Genomic DNA, 15,842 nt, shown 5'->3' with positions numbered 1-15,842 from the left:
AAATATATTGAAAAGTATAAATATTATAAATTCAAAATAAAGCATAAGCGAATTAATAGGAAAGCAGGTTGGATAGACATGAATTTAATTCGAGAAAACCGTAGATGGAGTCAAAATTAGAAAAAAGATAAAGAGTGTTGAATTGTGGTTACGAATTTGAAGACAAGGCAATAATAATAATAATAATAATAATAATAATAATAATAATAATAATAATAATAATAATATTCTAGAGATCTCCACAACTCTAAAGTACATATGTTTCAACTTTAACCGTCCATCATCAACTTTAACCGTCCGTCATCAATTCATCATTATCCTATTGGTTTCGGTTTCCGTCCTTTTCCTCCCAAACCAAATTAAGATTACTTTACTACCAGTAACTATAATAAATCAATCATTTGCTTATAAATACTCTTAACACGTCAATCCCAATACACCAAATCTTCTTTCTTCCATAAATTCCAATTTTCTGTTTACCTATTTACGATGACGCTGCCTTCGTGCATACTGGTGACCGGTGGTGCCGGTTACATAGGCAGTCACACCGTGTTGCAGTTGTTGTTAAATGGCTACCACACGGTGGTGGTTGATAATTTGGATAATTCGTCTGAACTTGCTCTTAGTAGAGTTCGAGAACTTGCCGGTGATCGTGGCCGGAACTTATCTTTTCACAAGGTTTCTTGTGCTTTATGCCAATTGCTTTATTTTTATAAAATTACCTTTTTTATTTTTTAACTGTTGTGATTTACTGCAGATGGATATCAGGGATAAGCCTGCTTTGGAGCACCTTTTTGCTTCTACAAAGTACAATATCTTTCTTTTCCATGCTACTTTTTTATTTTGATTTCTATGTTTTATTTTTTATAATAATAATGGGTGTGCGATTGCTGGATAGTCGCGGGTTCAGCCTTTCCCGAACCCGACAACGTATAAACTTGAAAATTGTGTTCGAGGATTGATATGAACATGATCAAATTAACCTAAATAATTTTAGCTTTTACATATTGACGCATTAATATTACTTTTTTACAACCAAAAATGCAAATTTGTATAATATTTTATATTTAGTTATAAATATTAAGTCAATTTCTATTTTAACTTTTACATTTTCATATAAAATACCACTTTTCAATTTGTGGCATATATAAAACACATGCTCTTAAAAGATTTTTTTAAAAAAAATTGGTTCATGGGGCCAGAACATGTTTATGCAAAACACGAACTCGTCGTGTCATCTCAGAAATTTACACCTGTATTGACAAGACTCTTTTGTTGGTTGCCCAACTAATGAAATTGCTTTATGAGCCGCCAATTATGTGTCATTGTGCCTAACTTTGTTTTTACCAAATTTGGCAAAAACTTTCTTTTAACCTTTTTGACTGTTTGATATTTTATTGTATAAAATAAAAATTGTAAGATCATGCTTAGTGGCTCGCGGTAACCACCACTCCCGCCTCGTTTTCCGGATCATTTTGGGGGTCCTTGTTGTGTATATATTACGAAGGTGGGAAGAGATGATGTTCAATCAAACTTTTTATAATTATAAATTTATATTTATATTAAATTAAAAAAGTAATAATTGTGTAATGATTAATAAGGAGTCGTGGCTTGTGAGGTATTTTACCACTACGTTACTTATTTACAAAACTAGCTATTGTTGACCAGTGACATCACATGTCGGCATGTCGCACAACCCTTTTATGTGCTTAGTTAACAATACTCTCGTGGTCTAAGCAAGTATTTCTTTTGGTTTTCCAGAAGTTTGTTATGCTCATCATGTGGCCTGTTCTTTTGCTAGATTTGATACCACTTACATATTTGTGCCCCATAAAGTAGTATTTTTCTATAAAAATGTGTTTTTTGGAAACATTATCATTTTGAAACAAATGATTGCTAGATATTGTCTAATCAGTTTTATATATATATATATATATTCCAAAAAAGAAAAATAGTAAATAGAATGTTCGAACCTTTATTCATGTTCTGTTATTGTATAGATTTGACGCGGTTATACATTTTGCTGGATTAAAAGCAGTCGGGGAAAGCGTGCAGAAGCCCTTGACGTATTACAACAACAATATCATTGGTACCATAACTCTTTTGGAAGTTATGGCCGCCTATGGATGCAAGAAGGTATATCCCATTTATTCTTCCTTTCATATTCACACCATTTTGTGGAGCCCATCCAAATTGTACTCATCTTCAAATAATATTTGAAGATGAGTACAATTTGGATGGTTTGCAACACTACCTAAGACAAAACAATTGTATGTTTTTTGAACGTTTCAGCTTGTGTTTTCATCATCGGCTACTGTTTATGGTTGGCCAAAGGAGCTACCATGCACCGAAGAGTTTCCTTTATCCGCAGCTAATCCGTATGGACGAACAAAGGTATTTTTAATAGGTTTAAATATAAAGTGTCACGTTTAAATGGTTTAGCTAATAGATTTGATCTTTTCAGCTCATGATTGAGGAAATGTGTCGAGACGTATATGCTTCAGATCCTGAGTGGAAAATAATATTATTGCGGTATTTCAACCCGGTTGGCGCACATCCGAGTGGGCGAATTGGTGAGGATCCTCTCGGGATTCCAAATAATCTGATGCCTTTTATTCAACATGTTGCGGTTGGTAGACAACCCGCTCTTAAAGTGTTTGGAACCGATTATTCCACAAAAGATGGAACCGGGGTACGCTTTCGTTCTCAACTTTTTTTCTTTTTAACTTACATTGGTATTGAATTGCTGATCATCTTGAAATGGTTACATGATAGGCTGATAATTATTATTGCTTTCTTTTTAATAATTAGGTACGTGATTACATCCACGTTGTGGATTTAGCAGATGGACATACTGCTGCATTGGCGAAACTTTCTGATTCAAAAATAGGTAGGTTCAAACGAGCCTACTATTTATTATAATAAATTTATGTTGGCCATAATTATCTTGTTATATGAATTAAAATAAATATGTAACTACACCCCTAGTTACATACATGCCGACCAGCTGGGCTAGCCCAGTTGGCCAGGCAAAGGATGGGAAGACATGGGGAGACCCGGGTTCGATCCCTGATGCCAACCGGATTTTCCCTGATGCATAAAACCTGTCGTGCCTTCGGGCGGGGTGAGCGAGGGTTTTACCGGGAATGCCAAATGATCCTTAGGTTCCAGCGTGGGTCCCGATAATGTCAACATAGTCTGGACCGAGAGTGATGGGGCCGTGAATGCGGACGTGTTATCACTTAACTAAGAAAGTCGCCGTTCAAAAAAAAGTTACATACATGCTCCATGTGACATTGCAAAAATTTTAGAATCATAAAAATGTTTATAATATTTTGTGAAATTTTTTTCATACCATTTTGTAGTTGTAATTTTCAATTTAATCAATTAATTTATTTCAAATAATTTTAGGTTGTGAAGTTTATAACTTGGGGACAGGCAAAGGGACATCTGTCCTAGAAATGGTATTAGCCTTTGAAAAGGCATCTGGAAAGGTACGGTATTTTCTAGTTAGTTTGTTTTGACTAGTAGTCAAATACTTGATCTTGACTTTTTGCAAGTCAACTGTTCTAAATTTGATTATATTTATATATATCTCGTGAAATGTTAACCCTTGATGTTATTACTCTAGAAAATTCCATTGATAAAGACCGCACGGCGGCCTGGTGACGCTGAGATCATATATGCATCGACAGCAAAGGCAGAACGCGAGTTAAAATGGAAGTGAGTGTTCATATGTTGTTATTGTTATATTAATGTCTTTAAATAATATATATATTAAGAAACCCATTGCTACATTATAAATTAAAGTTTTTGCGTTGTAATGGTAGGGCAAAGTATGGTATAGAGGAGATGTGCAGAGATCAATGGAACTGGGCCAGTAAGAACCCTTATGGCTATCAAACTGAGTCAAAGAAACTTGGTGGATGAAACTGTAAAATGAAGTTTTATAGGGAAGAAATAAATAGCTAGATAAGATTAGTTTGCTTTTATTTGTGGATTATCAAAACGATATCGTCTGATTTTATAAAAGTAGTTTATAATAATCTTGATATGTATTGATATATCGTTCTATTTGGTTTCTTACAAGACAGATTTTCTTTTTTATAATATAGAAGTCATTTTAAAAATTAAAACAATCATGATATCTCATTTTGTATTGATTCTGATATAATATGCATCTTGTTTTACATATTATATGTTTCAGTCCCAAATATAAATTTTCTGATTTTTCTGATGATATATCAATTCTAAATTTCTTAGATGATATACCCGATAACACATTATTCAAGCGCTCCCATTGAAATAATTAAATTTATTTTTATGTAACTGGCGTTTTTGAATTTGAAAATTTAGGACAAGTAGCTAGCAATTCTAAACTACTTAACCCCTTGTAGGTCTATTAAATAAATAGATTTAATTGGTAAAGGAATTTGAGTTCAACAAAAACTTATAATCTATATATAAATACTGTTTTTGTAAAATTGTTTTTAAGGAGAATAAATAAATGATTGGATGCGCTTTTCCATTGGGAAACATAGAAATAACTAAAGTTGAAATCCTTAATTGATAGGATTTGATGAAAAACTTTCCATCTTTATTTCCAATCTCTAGCTAACCAAATAGAATTTAACACCTTACATGTGTACCAATAAATAGTTAAATACAAGACGCATGCATCAATCATCATGCCTTCTTGGGGTGGGGTCGGTGGGTGGTTGGGGGTTTAGATTAATGTAGTTGTAGATAAAGGGTGTTTATGAGTTTTTTTAAGAAGAGAAACAAAAAAAGGAATTAATTTGGAACGAAAATTGACCATAATCTAAATCTTTTCAAATCGGAAAGAATTAGAGAGAGAAAAGTTGAACAAGATTAACCAAATTTAAATTACAAAGATACCCTCATTCTATTTATTTTAGGATAAGTGAATACTTATAAGGAACAAGGGTATAGTTGTAAAATTGTAAGTTTTCTTTCTTTTCCTTTCAACTCGGGAACACAATGTAACTTCTATGTTTTCTATTCCATCTCTTTCTTTTCTTTTATTAATTTCATTTCATTTCATTTCCTTTCTTCAATCTATTAAACTCGGGAACAGAGTGTTAGTAACCTACTCAACCCATGCACCCTTTTGCGTTATTTTCCCCCTAAAATTTCATCAAATTACATGTTAATATAGCTTAGCTACTATACATTATTACACCAACAACAACAAAATTTCATTATTTTTAAAAACTTTAATCCAAACCACATTTTGACGTGCAACCAACCCTCTTTACAAATTGTGTACTTGCCTCAACCATATACGAAGATTACACTCTTTTAACTTTCCTCCCACGACATCCTCATTACAGATTGACCTAGAACTCCTCATGATTATGCTTTTTATATCAAAGTTTCACAAGCAGTTGGTTCGTATGGTGCTTTAACTCTTAATTAAACAGTAATTGAAAGGCTTTTAGCCTATTGATATCAAGATGTAATAATAAACTTAACGGTACACATTCTAATAACTTAAAACTCTTATAATGGTATCTATTTTATTCTTGTTATGACCTTTGACCATATTAACAAGATTATGATTCACTATCATATGAATCACCATTAATTTATGCTTGATCACCTCCCAATCTAAGATAAAACACTTTTAATGGTGATTATGGACCTACCTGACCACTTGCTAATGCTAAAAACAACATTTATATTCAAAATCCCTTTGTTAATTTCTTGAAGTTATATTCACAAATTTTCATACAATACATACTCGCTATTGTTCCTCGTTTTTAACCCACTTATAACCCATTTAATTCTAAAGCTGTAAAAATATACAAAAAAACAAAGTTATCAGCTTTATATGATTTTAACTAGCTAAAAAAATAGACGTGTATTCAAATTTTTAGAGTTCTAAACATAAAAGTTATTCCCATGCTCGACTTAAACACTTAGATGCAATTATTTTTCTTATTTGAAAACCAAATTAATCAACCTAACATAAGAAACATCAATTATAGTGATGCAAGCCAACAATGTCACAAATTGGTCCTAGTACATATCCTACCACATGCATGTCTCCAAAACCCATTTAAACATGAAGTGAACCTAGAGCTTAAAACCCAAGAACATACATTATTAGTAGAAAGATCAAAGAAGATAACCTTTTCAAGTGGTTAAAAAAAAGTCAGGATTTCATCTAGCAACACCCCTAAACTTCAAATTCAATTTTATTGAGTCTCTTTTTAGGGAGGAGGGAGTGTTTACGGGTACCCTCTTGTGGGTATGGTACCCTAAATAGAGAACACCATCGCCTGTTGTTTAACCACAATTGTGGTACCCAAAATCAGGTACTAGTACCCGATGAAATGCAAGTACTAGAGTTGGAAATTCTAATTGTTTGTGGGCCCTCGATATATCATACCCAATCATCAATCACTCTTTGTAAATTATAAGAAAAAATGGTTTTAGAGTATTTGAGTGAAGTGATGTCTTTGATTTAAGGCGTTTTATAGTAGTTTAAAGTGTAGATGACATGACAATATACTATTGATGGAACTTGCGGTATTTGAGAGGAGCCCCCCTCCATTCCTTACATGGAAGCACCGATAACACACCAAGAACACATATGTCACACCCCGACCAAAGGCGGCGGAACATGCCGAGGTGTAACGATTGTCCATAAGCACATGACACTAATTAAAGTGACAGTATTTAATTGTAACATCCCGAAAATTTCAAAATAATATTAATTATATTACTTAATAATAGAGGGAAAGTTACTTGGGTTATCAGGAAATAAATAAAAGAATAGAGGTTGGTATGGGTCGGGCTAGTGTCGGGTAATGGACGTGGGTTATGGATTTGGATTAATAGAGATGGGTTAAATGAGAATGGGCCTTAGGTCCATGGGATTTCAGGGATATAAATATCCCCTAAACCCCAAAATATCTTTCATTTTCACCAAACTCCCTAACACTCCAAACACACACACACACCGCACACATACCGCCGGCCGACCGAGCCAAGGGAAGAATCGGGCAGGACCGAGAGAGAGCGATTAGTGTGCTAGCAAGTTAAACAAGATCCAAACAAGCTCAAAAAGGTATGATTCTTGACCTTTAAGGTTTAAAGATCCAAGCTTTTTAGTGTATAAGCGACCGAAGATGGTCGGGAAGCGTAGTGGGTGATGTTGAACCATAGCAAGGGTGTTAAAAACGCTCAAAATGCTGGAAAGAAACCGAACAGCGGCTGTCTGGGTAACTTCGCCTGCATCTGGGCAACTTCGCCTTCAACGCGATGAACTTCGCCTGCAAGCTAAGTTCGCCTGATGAACTTCGCCTGCAAGCTAAGTTCGCCTAATGGCAACTTCGCTGTAAAGTTAAGTTCGCCTAACTGGTAACTTCGCCTGAGGCCAAGTTCGCCTGATGACAACTTCGCCTGAAGCCAAGTTCGCCTGATGGCAACTTCGCTGTAAAGCTAAGTTCGCCTAGCTGGTAACTTCGCCTACAGCTAAGTTCGCCTAAGGTTAACTTCGCCTAGAGCTAAGTTTGATTAGAAAATAAATTAAAAAGCGATAAGTTAAGTAAGCCACTACTAGGCCACCAGATTAGATCAGGCGAGTATTGATACGTGTAACTTGTACAGTCAGCCGAGCTCAGATGGAGAAGGGATTTACAGCTATCAGAAAAAGAAGCAGAATTCAGGTGAGTTTCTAGCCCCATTTATGTGTTACGTTTTCGGGGCTGTGTGCATACTCAATATGTTTGTTAATACACTTATCCTAAGAGATAAGTGTATGCCTTATATGGATAATGTGAAATATATGAATGATTGCTTGATGGTACGTGAACGATCTTCGGATATTGCACGTACTGTCAGGTTGCAGCGCTAAGAATAAGGTAAGTATGTTATGTATGTTTATGTGTATGAACATGATAGAGATAATAGAAGAAAGAAATGATAACGTATGGTTGTATGGTTACGAAGAGGGTACCGAGCCCTAGTAATACTCGAGGAATGTAGAGCGTAATGCTCTTTATAACGTAAGATATGAAAGTAAGATAATACAAAAGAAAGTAAGAAAGTATGAACGAAAGGATATAATTTTATGTGTATGCCGTGTATGGTATATGTGATCGATACGATTGATTGCTTGACGGTACGTGAACGATCTTCGGATATTGCACGTATCGTCAAGGGAAGTGACTAGCTCCTTACATGGATATTAAATAATAAAGTATAGTGTTCCTTTTATGGAAGGTATAGTGTTCCTTTTATGGAAGGTACAGTGTTCCTTTTATGGAAGGTACAGTGTTCCTTTTATGGAAGGTACAGTGTTCCTTTTATGGAAGGTATAGTGTTCCTTTTATGGATAGTAAAGTGTTCCTTCTATGGATAGTATAGTGTTCCTCCTATGGAAATTATATATGGTAGGGTAATGGTAATGGTTCTTTTAATAGATATTACGTGACGATCCTCCTATGGATATTTATACAAGGTTAAGGTAGTAATATGTGTCTTCGGATACGGGAAGTAATATATGGGAATAGATTGTATGTTGCCTGATTAACTAGAACTCACTCAGCATAGCTGACTTTTAGTATGCACGCAGGTGAGCCGATTACAGAGCTAGCAAGAGGATGACGCATGGCATGGATTGAACGGCTGGCATCTGAAGAAAGAAGTAAAGATGTTTTAAATATAAAGTTTTGTGTTATGGTATCAAAGAAAAGATTTAATGTTTTGTAACAAATGATTGATGTTTTATATTCCGCAAAAAGTTTTAATAAACTCTGAATTGAAGGACTGTGTTTATGAGTAAATCCGACGCTAAAGTAAGGCTACCGGGTTCGGGGCCTTACATTAATAAACTCATTTCATTTCACAACATCGAAAATGTCACATAACAATTATTCATAAAATAACCATAAACAAGATATCACAAAATATGGCAAATTTGATATTGTTCATTTTTACTAATATCCTAAGGTCTTTGATGTCGTTTTCTTCACAATCATAAATCAACCAAGATACAAACCTGCAACATTTCATAAAATAAAGTTTGTCAACACAAAGGTTGGTGAACAATTCATAAGTTTAATCATATTAGTATATAATAAAGATAGCCACAGAACTTGCATACGAAACGATAAATAAAAGTGGTAATTTGGATAAATAGATATCGCTAAACACATTAGCGAAACCTAGCTATAAAGGGATGCCAAACATTCTAGGATTTTATAGTTATCGTTAATTGCATTACGTTAACGACACCTTGCTATAAGGGGATGCCAAATAGTCTAGGATTTTATAGTTCCACCAACCAAAAGCGATAAACACATAGGCATATAAGCATAGAACATCAAATCGAGCAATTATTTAGGTAAGGTATACAACTACGTTTGTGGTTTAAGATTCAAATATAAAGCATTTTGTTGAATAAGTATGAAATGTCACCACCAAAATAAAAAATGGAAAATGGGGTATGAAGTACTCACCTTCAAGTAGTAAACTTGAAAGATGATAATTTGGAGATTTGTCGGAACGACGAGTTTAACGCACAATATCTAAAAAGAAAAGAAGTCTTGAATTTAGAAAGGTTGTCTTGAAGGTCTTTAAACAAAATAAATGTTGAGAAATGTAAATAATTAAAGTTCAAGGTTTAAAATGTAACTATTTAAGAATTTATAATAATAACCCTTTAAAAATGTAAGTTTACTCGAAACCGGGTTAAAGTATCTAACCTTAATATTTACTCAACATATGTTAAGTAATAAGGTGGGTAAAATGCAAGAATGCAAATCCCTTTGGAATAAGATAGTAAAACGGTTTTTTTTTATCGAGTGTTCAGGTTGTCGGTTCGGGTCTTGATAATTGGTCAAACCCAAAGTCAACTTTCCAAAATATTGAATGTTATGAGATAACTCAATAAAATTTAATAAGACTTAACCAAGTATGTAGTTCCATTGTTTTAGAACTAACAACGCACGTTAAGCGAGTGTTCGGTTTTGTCGAGCCAAACTTTGTTATGAGATCAAGTTGGATCAAACATTTCCAAGTACTTAAGAAAATATTTAAAAATCAATTTGTAACTATTTTTAAAGAAATATACAAGTCTTGATGGCTAAAAAAAAACACACTTGTGTGTCTTAAGCGAGTAAGAATCGGTTTGGTTCGGTTTCCATCTCACAACAAGTTCATAGATGGTTTCCACATGTCCAAACACTAAAGAACTTGTATAATAATGTACAAATAAAAATACTTTAAGTTTTACAACCAAAAGTTAACAATAAAGTCTTTAAACAAAAGTTCGGTTTTCGGTTCGGATCATGTTTCGCGTTAAGACCGAGGTAAGATTCTACAAACCCACAACCATTTTGTAAAAATGATTTTAGAAACTTAGATCTAACAATAAGTATGTTTAAACAATTATTTAACAAAACTAGTAACAAAGTTCGGTTTACGGTTTAGAGCTATTTACGGTTAAACCAAAGCATAGACTCTTAAAAACCCATAACCATGGAACTTGTAAACATGACCAACAAACTAAAATAAGCAAGATTAATATAATGAACAAGTTATATAGATGTATATATATTAAGGACACGAAGTCCTCCATGAAGCCTCGCCTTATGAGGTCCGAAACCTCACCGACCGGAATCGGAGAAGTAACTACCAAAGGTAAACAAGGGGTGTATATTATATATATGTTGCACAACCATAAACAAGTATTAATAAGGCTACATAAACTAATTAAGATGAAATACTAAAAACCTTCAAGAACACTTAAGAAGATAACCTTGAATCTTTGATGTTTGAGAGAGTTTTTTTTTTTTTTTTTGAGTTGTAGCAAGGGAAATTGAAGAGGAAAGGTGGTGTATATATAGGGTAATGTTGGTGGTCAAATATGGGTGTGAGACACAAGAGTTTTCATGCAAAATAGATCAAGACAAAAACACAAAACAACAAAAATAAATAAATAAATAAATAAAAATAAAAATAAAAATAGGATGTTTTCAAGACCCAACAAGTGTGAAACAATATTGTAACATAAATCCATCATTTTGATTATAACATAAGCTTCGGTTACAAATCGGGTCGGTTTACATAATAAACGAATACAAACAAGACCCGAAATTGACGAATGTCACAACATACACAATTGTTACCTCTTCCTCCTTAACTAACTCATATATTTGTGTCATTATTTTTCAAAATTTGTATAAAAAGCTAGGATAATAAGTATTTTTCGATTAAATTCTTATTTAACATCGATCATTTCTACTAAGAAAATAAGATAAATATCATAGCCAGCCCGTTGTCGCAAAGTTATTTTTCAATATTTTAATGTCTTTCCTTTTTCCTTTCTTTAAATACGTAGACCTTTTATTTTAGTTCTGGCACCGTAACAAGCACCGAACGAGTTCGTGTTAACTTGCCGTCGTAATGTTCGGATTTACCAACCGGAATGCCACGTAACCGACACCAAAGAAGTTTGCATCGATCAGCTGCCGCAACAATCGGGTTTTACGGCACACACCAAACGAAAACTAAATGTATAAGTAACCATAGATAACGAAACACACCATCATGTTGCGTGTGGAGACTGGAGAGTAGAAAGTTACAAGGAAGAAGCCCAGGAGGGAGGGAGTTATTCGTTCACCCATAATAATAATAATAATAATAAATATTGATTTCAATTCCGTTCTCAGATCGGCTTAAACAATCATCATTTTGCAACAGATCTTCTCTTCTTTCCGATGAATCTCAGGTACCAATTACTTACTTGTTTTCTTTCCTATACTATATATTGGAATGGAATTGGATTCTCAGACGATTTTAATTTTTGCAGTCATTACAAATTAGGAAAATTATAAATGCCCGATCTAGGTAAAGGTTATCTCCACATCACACCGTGTTTGATAATGCTAATTTGATTCTCAAATTGAAATATTTTATCGATGATCCAATGCATTTGTGTGTTGTACATTACAATCCTTGATGCACGTCTTTGTGATCGTGTTCGTGGCTATTACAACTAGCTTGTCGCTAGTCGGGCAGTGGGGTACTCACTACCAATTAAATCGGATTGGAATTTTTATATGTATATCTATACATACAATTATGAAAAATTAAATTAAATATTAGGGTTCACATAAATACTTAACATCATGTAACAAATCAATGAGAAAACCAAGGCTTGTTGCTTTTCAAAAAATAATTAAACTAAAAGGTCCGATTTTTGACGATATATGACCGAATTGACCAACTACCTACTAGTGTCACCGATTAGCAAAAATTTAATCAGTAACTAACCGACTGCTGACTAATGATTTTGGCAACACTGCTTAGAATGTTTGGAGTCCAAATTGGTTTCCATTTGTGGGAAGTTTTCTTTTTCTTTGATGCATGTCTTTGTATGCTGCTGATTTGTTCTTATAACTATGAAGAATCAGATAGATTCATTATTAGCTGCTTGATTGTGAACTCACTTGAACAAAAATGCATTTTGAATTTATGATTTGGTTAACACATGTTTATTTGTTTTGTACTTTTGTTAACTTTCAGTAAGATTGAGAATCAGAATGACATATATTCAGAAAGGGAAAGTTTTGAGCTTTCCGGGCCCACGCATCTCACTAGCATTGACTGGTAATGTTTTTTGCCTTCTGTTTATTAATACATCTGTTCAAATTGTGAAACAGTTTTTACCATTTGCATAGCCTTTTTTGGAATGTTATGCATCTGATGACCCTCAAACAGTTGCTAATAAGAAAAATGCAGTTTCAACCTGTTTAGTTGTTAGTCATGTTTTTATCTATAACGGGTCAAATTGGTAAAATAACAAAACTAAGCCATCAACGAAGCGGATTGGTCACCTAAAGTGTACCTTTTAGAGCATACAACCTCCTAAACTTCAAGAAAACAGATTATTGTTGTAATAATATAGTTTCGGCTGTAACGAAATTGCCGAAGTAATTGAACTGAAATAACCGAGCCTAGTAAAAAACTGACGGTTTGGCTTTATGTTTTTAGAAAAAAACTGATTTTTGGTTTCGACCAAAAACTGGAAAACCCGAACCCAATGTAACATTGGTGGTTTGGTTTTATGTTTTTTTTAAAAACCGGTTTTGTTTTTTTATCAGCTAATTTCAAAAACAGAAAAAACCAAACCGAACCAAATTAACCAAACCATAATCGGAAGAACCGATTTTAGTAATTTATAAGAAATTAGTGTAGCCCAAAAATATCATCCCAAATGTGTAGTTTTTTTATCAATTAGTTTTCAATTTACAAAAATTTACTGCTTGATTCCAGTCCAAATTAATTGCATTTTTTTTCCGGATCAGAGTTTTCAAGCCTAAATGGTAAAAAACTGAAACTGAATGCTTTTGAAGAACCCAAAAACCAAATATTCGGTTTGAGCCTAAAAACGACCCATGCACACTCAGTGACTTATTTCGACCCTCAAATGTTTATGAACCCACCAGAATTTACAGATTTCAAACAAATCGAAGTAGTCTAAATTTCAAATGGCAACAGGACCAATCCAGACCACCGAAGGTCCGTTGCAGCATGCTTAGTTCAAGGGGTATACATCTTAGAGCGGGACTGCCAAGAAAATCGCCAAGCATCAGAAGCTCTTGCTTCTCCATGGTGGAACTTCTTCGAGTTTGACTTACAAAGTCAACTCATTGACGATGCCGATTCATGTATCTTCGGTGCTATCTACAAATCCAAACACCCGCCTTCACAACACACCCCGTCTTACGTCGTTGCTTTCCGTGGCACATTAATAAAAGGCAATGCATTCACTCGGGACCTAGAACTCGACATCCACATTATTAAAAATGGGCTGCATTTAACTTCACGATTCGAGATCGCGATGAAAGCTGTTAAAAACCTGGTTGAAAGTCAAACATCAAATTCAAAGTCAAACATTTGGTTGACAGGTCATTCGTTAGGATCGGCCATGGCATTACTTGCAGGAAAAAGGATGGCAAAAACCGGTATCTTTTTAGATTCCTATCTTTTTAACCCACCGTTTTTCTCTGCCCCCCTTGAAAATATTAAAGACCCGAATATCAAACACGGGATTCGGATTGCTAGCAGTTTTCTCACTGCGGGACTTGCTGTTGCTGCAAAGCTCAAGAATGCAAACCAGCAAAGAAACATGGTGGAAGATTCGTTTCTTGCATTGACTGGGTGGGTCCCGTGTTTATGCGTGAACCCAATGGATCATATCTGTTCGGAGTATATCGGGTATTTTGAACACCGGAAAAAGATGGATGAGATTGGAGCGGGTGGGATTGAACGGTTGGCAACACAACATTCGATTTCGGGTGTTTTCTTGAGTGCAATTGGGAAAGAATCTCATGAACCGCTTCATCTTCTTCCTTCTGCGAATTTGACCGTTAATTTGACTCCTGCTGTTTACTTTAAGGATGCTCATGGACTTCATCAATGGTGGAGGTGTGATCAGCATTTGGAGACTAGAGTCTATAGCTGACCTGGTGGTTAAGATCGCTGCATTTGTGTTGACTTCTTTGTCTTTTGACTTTTGAGGTCAAACATTTTAAGCTTTAGTAATTAAAAGTCTGATTATTTGTTGTGAGAAAGTTGACTCTTGTTCAATTATTTGACCATGTTTGGCCTATGGGTTGGACATGCTAGGTTGACTATTAGGAGCTTAGGATCATTAACAGGTTTCATGTTAAATGAAATGATTTATCAAAACCAAAAAGTTAGATTGCTTAAATAACCATCGTATATGAAGATTAACATTGCTTAAATTTCTTCATTCTGGCAAATTATAAGTTCTTTTACATTTAAGGAGACATTGGATTGACAAAAATGACACTTTGATGACAGGCAAATTAATTGTTTAGTTTTGTCATGTGACCTTGGGAGTAATTGTAACATGTTCTAATTAAGCTTAATATTGAAGCATGTGTAGATTGAAGTAAAACTAATGGAAAGCTAAGGGAAAACGACCTTACAACATTATGCAAATAAGAGCATCGTGCGCTAGTAGTGAATATAAACTCGTATTGCTTAGTAGATATTGGAATTGTAAAAGAGTCTTGAACCACCATTACAATTTCTAGATATCTAAACTCGTTCGCTTTCTTTCAAGTTCCTATCAAATCTTGATTCCTTCGAATACAATATTTTGAACTTCAATGGTACAAATATGACTTCTAAACCTACACCTTTTGTTCACCATAATAACTGACTCTCAATCTCATGTTGTTGTCGCTATGCCAAAACCCTTTATAATTGCAGTTGTGACTTTTCGTTAATAGTTAGTCAAATCCTTACTTTAAAAACGATAAAAATCCTAAAGATATATTATGAAAACTGGCAATTTGTTAACATAATGTGTACAAACTGATTAATGGGCTCAAATCAGTTCGGGTTATAAACCAGACCAGTTCAGTCAACTATTAGTCAAAACCGGATTGACCCAAACCGGTTCCGGTTAGAACCCGGTTTTGGTTGTGCAAATATCGAACCTATACACATTGGTTTGGCCCGGGCCGGAACCTGTTCGGGCCCAAACCGGTCCCTTCAAATCGGTTCATTTATTTATTTTTAGTCACAAACTAAACAAAAATAACTGAAAATGCACGTTTTTATTTAATATTCAACACTTGATAACAACACCATAAGAATATACAACTCGAAATCTATACTAGTATAAGGGTGCCAGAATCGAACTCTAACGGCCATAAACGTTAATATAATTGATTTTCTCCTAACCTAACGTCTATAAACCGGTTTTTCACACTGGTTAGGTTCCTAAACCGGTTTGCATCTTCAAAGTTCGAACCGAACCACTACACACC

The 15,842-nt window shown here is 34.4% G+C and overlaps 2 protein-coding genes across 2 annotated transcripts; both read left to right on the top strand.

The window, feature by feature from the left end:
• The first annotated feature begins 489 nt into the window (after positions 1–489).
• LOC143597682 (UDP-glucose 4-epimerase GEPI48-like) lies at positions 490–3,955 on the top strand. Its single transcript, XM_077076114.1, has 9 exons — positions 490–678; positions 758–807; positions 2,001–2,136; positions 2,293–2,394; positions 2,465–2,692; positions 2,812–2,890; positions 3,412–3,494; positions 3,632–3,723; positions 3,831–3,955. The coding sequence occupies exons 1-9, from the start codon at positions 490–492 to the stop codon at positions 3,928–3,930; spliced, it is 1,059 nt and encodes a 352-aa protein (XP_076932229.1). The 3' UTR covers positions 3,931–3,955.
• Positions 3,956–12,398: 8,443 nt separating this feature from the next.
• On the top strand, positions 12,399–14,638 carry LOC143597681 (GDSL esterase/lipase At4g10955-like). Its single transcript, XM_077076113.1, has 2 exons — positions 12,399–12,645; positions 13,537–14,638. The coding sequence occupies exons 1-2, from the start codon at positions 12,527–12,529 to the stop codon at positions 14,501–14,503; spliced, it is 1,086 nt and encodes a 361-aa protein (XP_076932228.1). The 5' UTR covers positions 12,399–12,526; the 3' UTR covers positions 14,504–14,638.
• The last annotated feature ends 1,204 nt before the right edge of the window (positions 14,639–15,842 follow it).

Source organism: Bidens hawaiensis, unplaced genomic scaffold (genome assembly GCF_021521415.1).
Source record: "Bidens hawaiensis isolate Kalapana, Puna unplaced genomic scaffold, B.hawaiensis_p1.1 tig00048849_1, whole genome shotgun sequence".
Taxonomy (NCBI): domain Eukaryota; kingdom Viridiplantae; phylum Streptophyta; class Magnoliopsida; order Asterales; family Asteraceae; genus Bidens; species Bidens hawaiensis.
The sequence above is the reverse complement of the archived record's forward strand: the minus strand, read 5'-3'. Positions and strand labels throughout refer to the sequence as shown.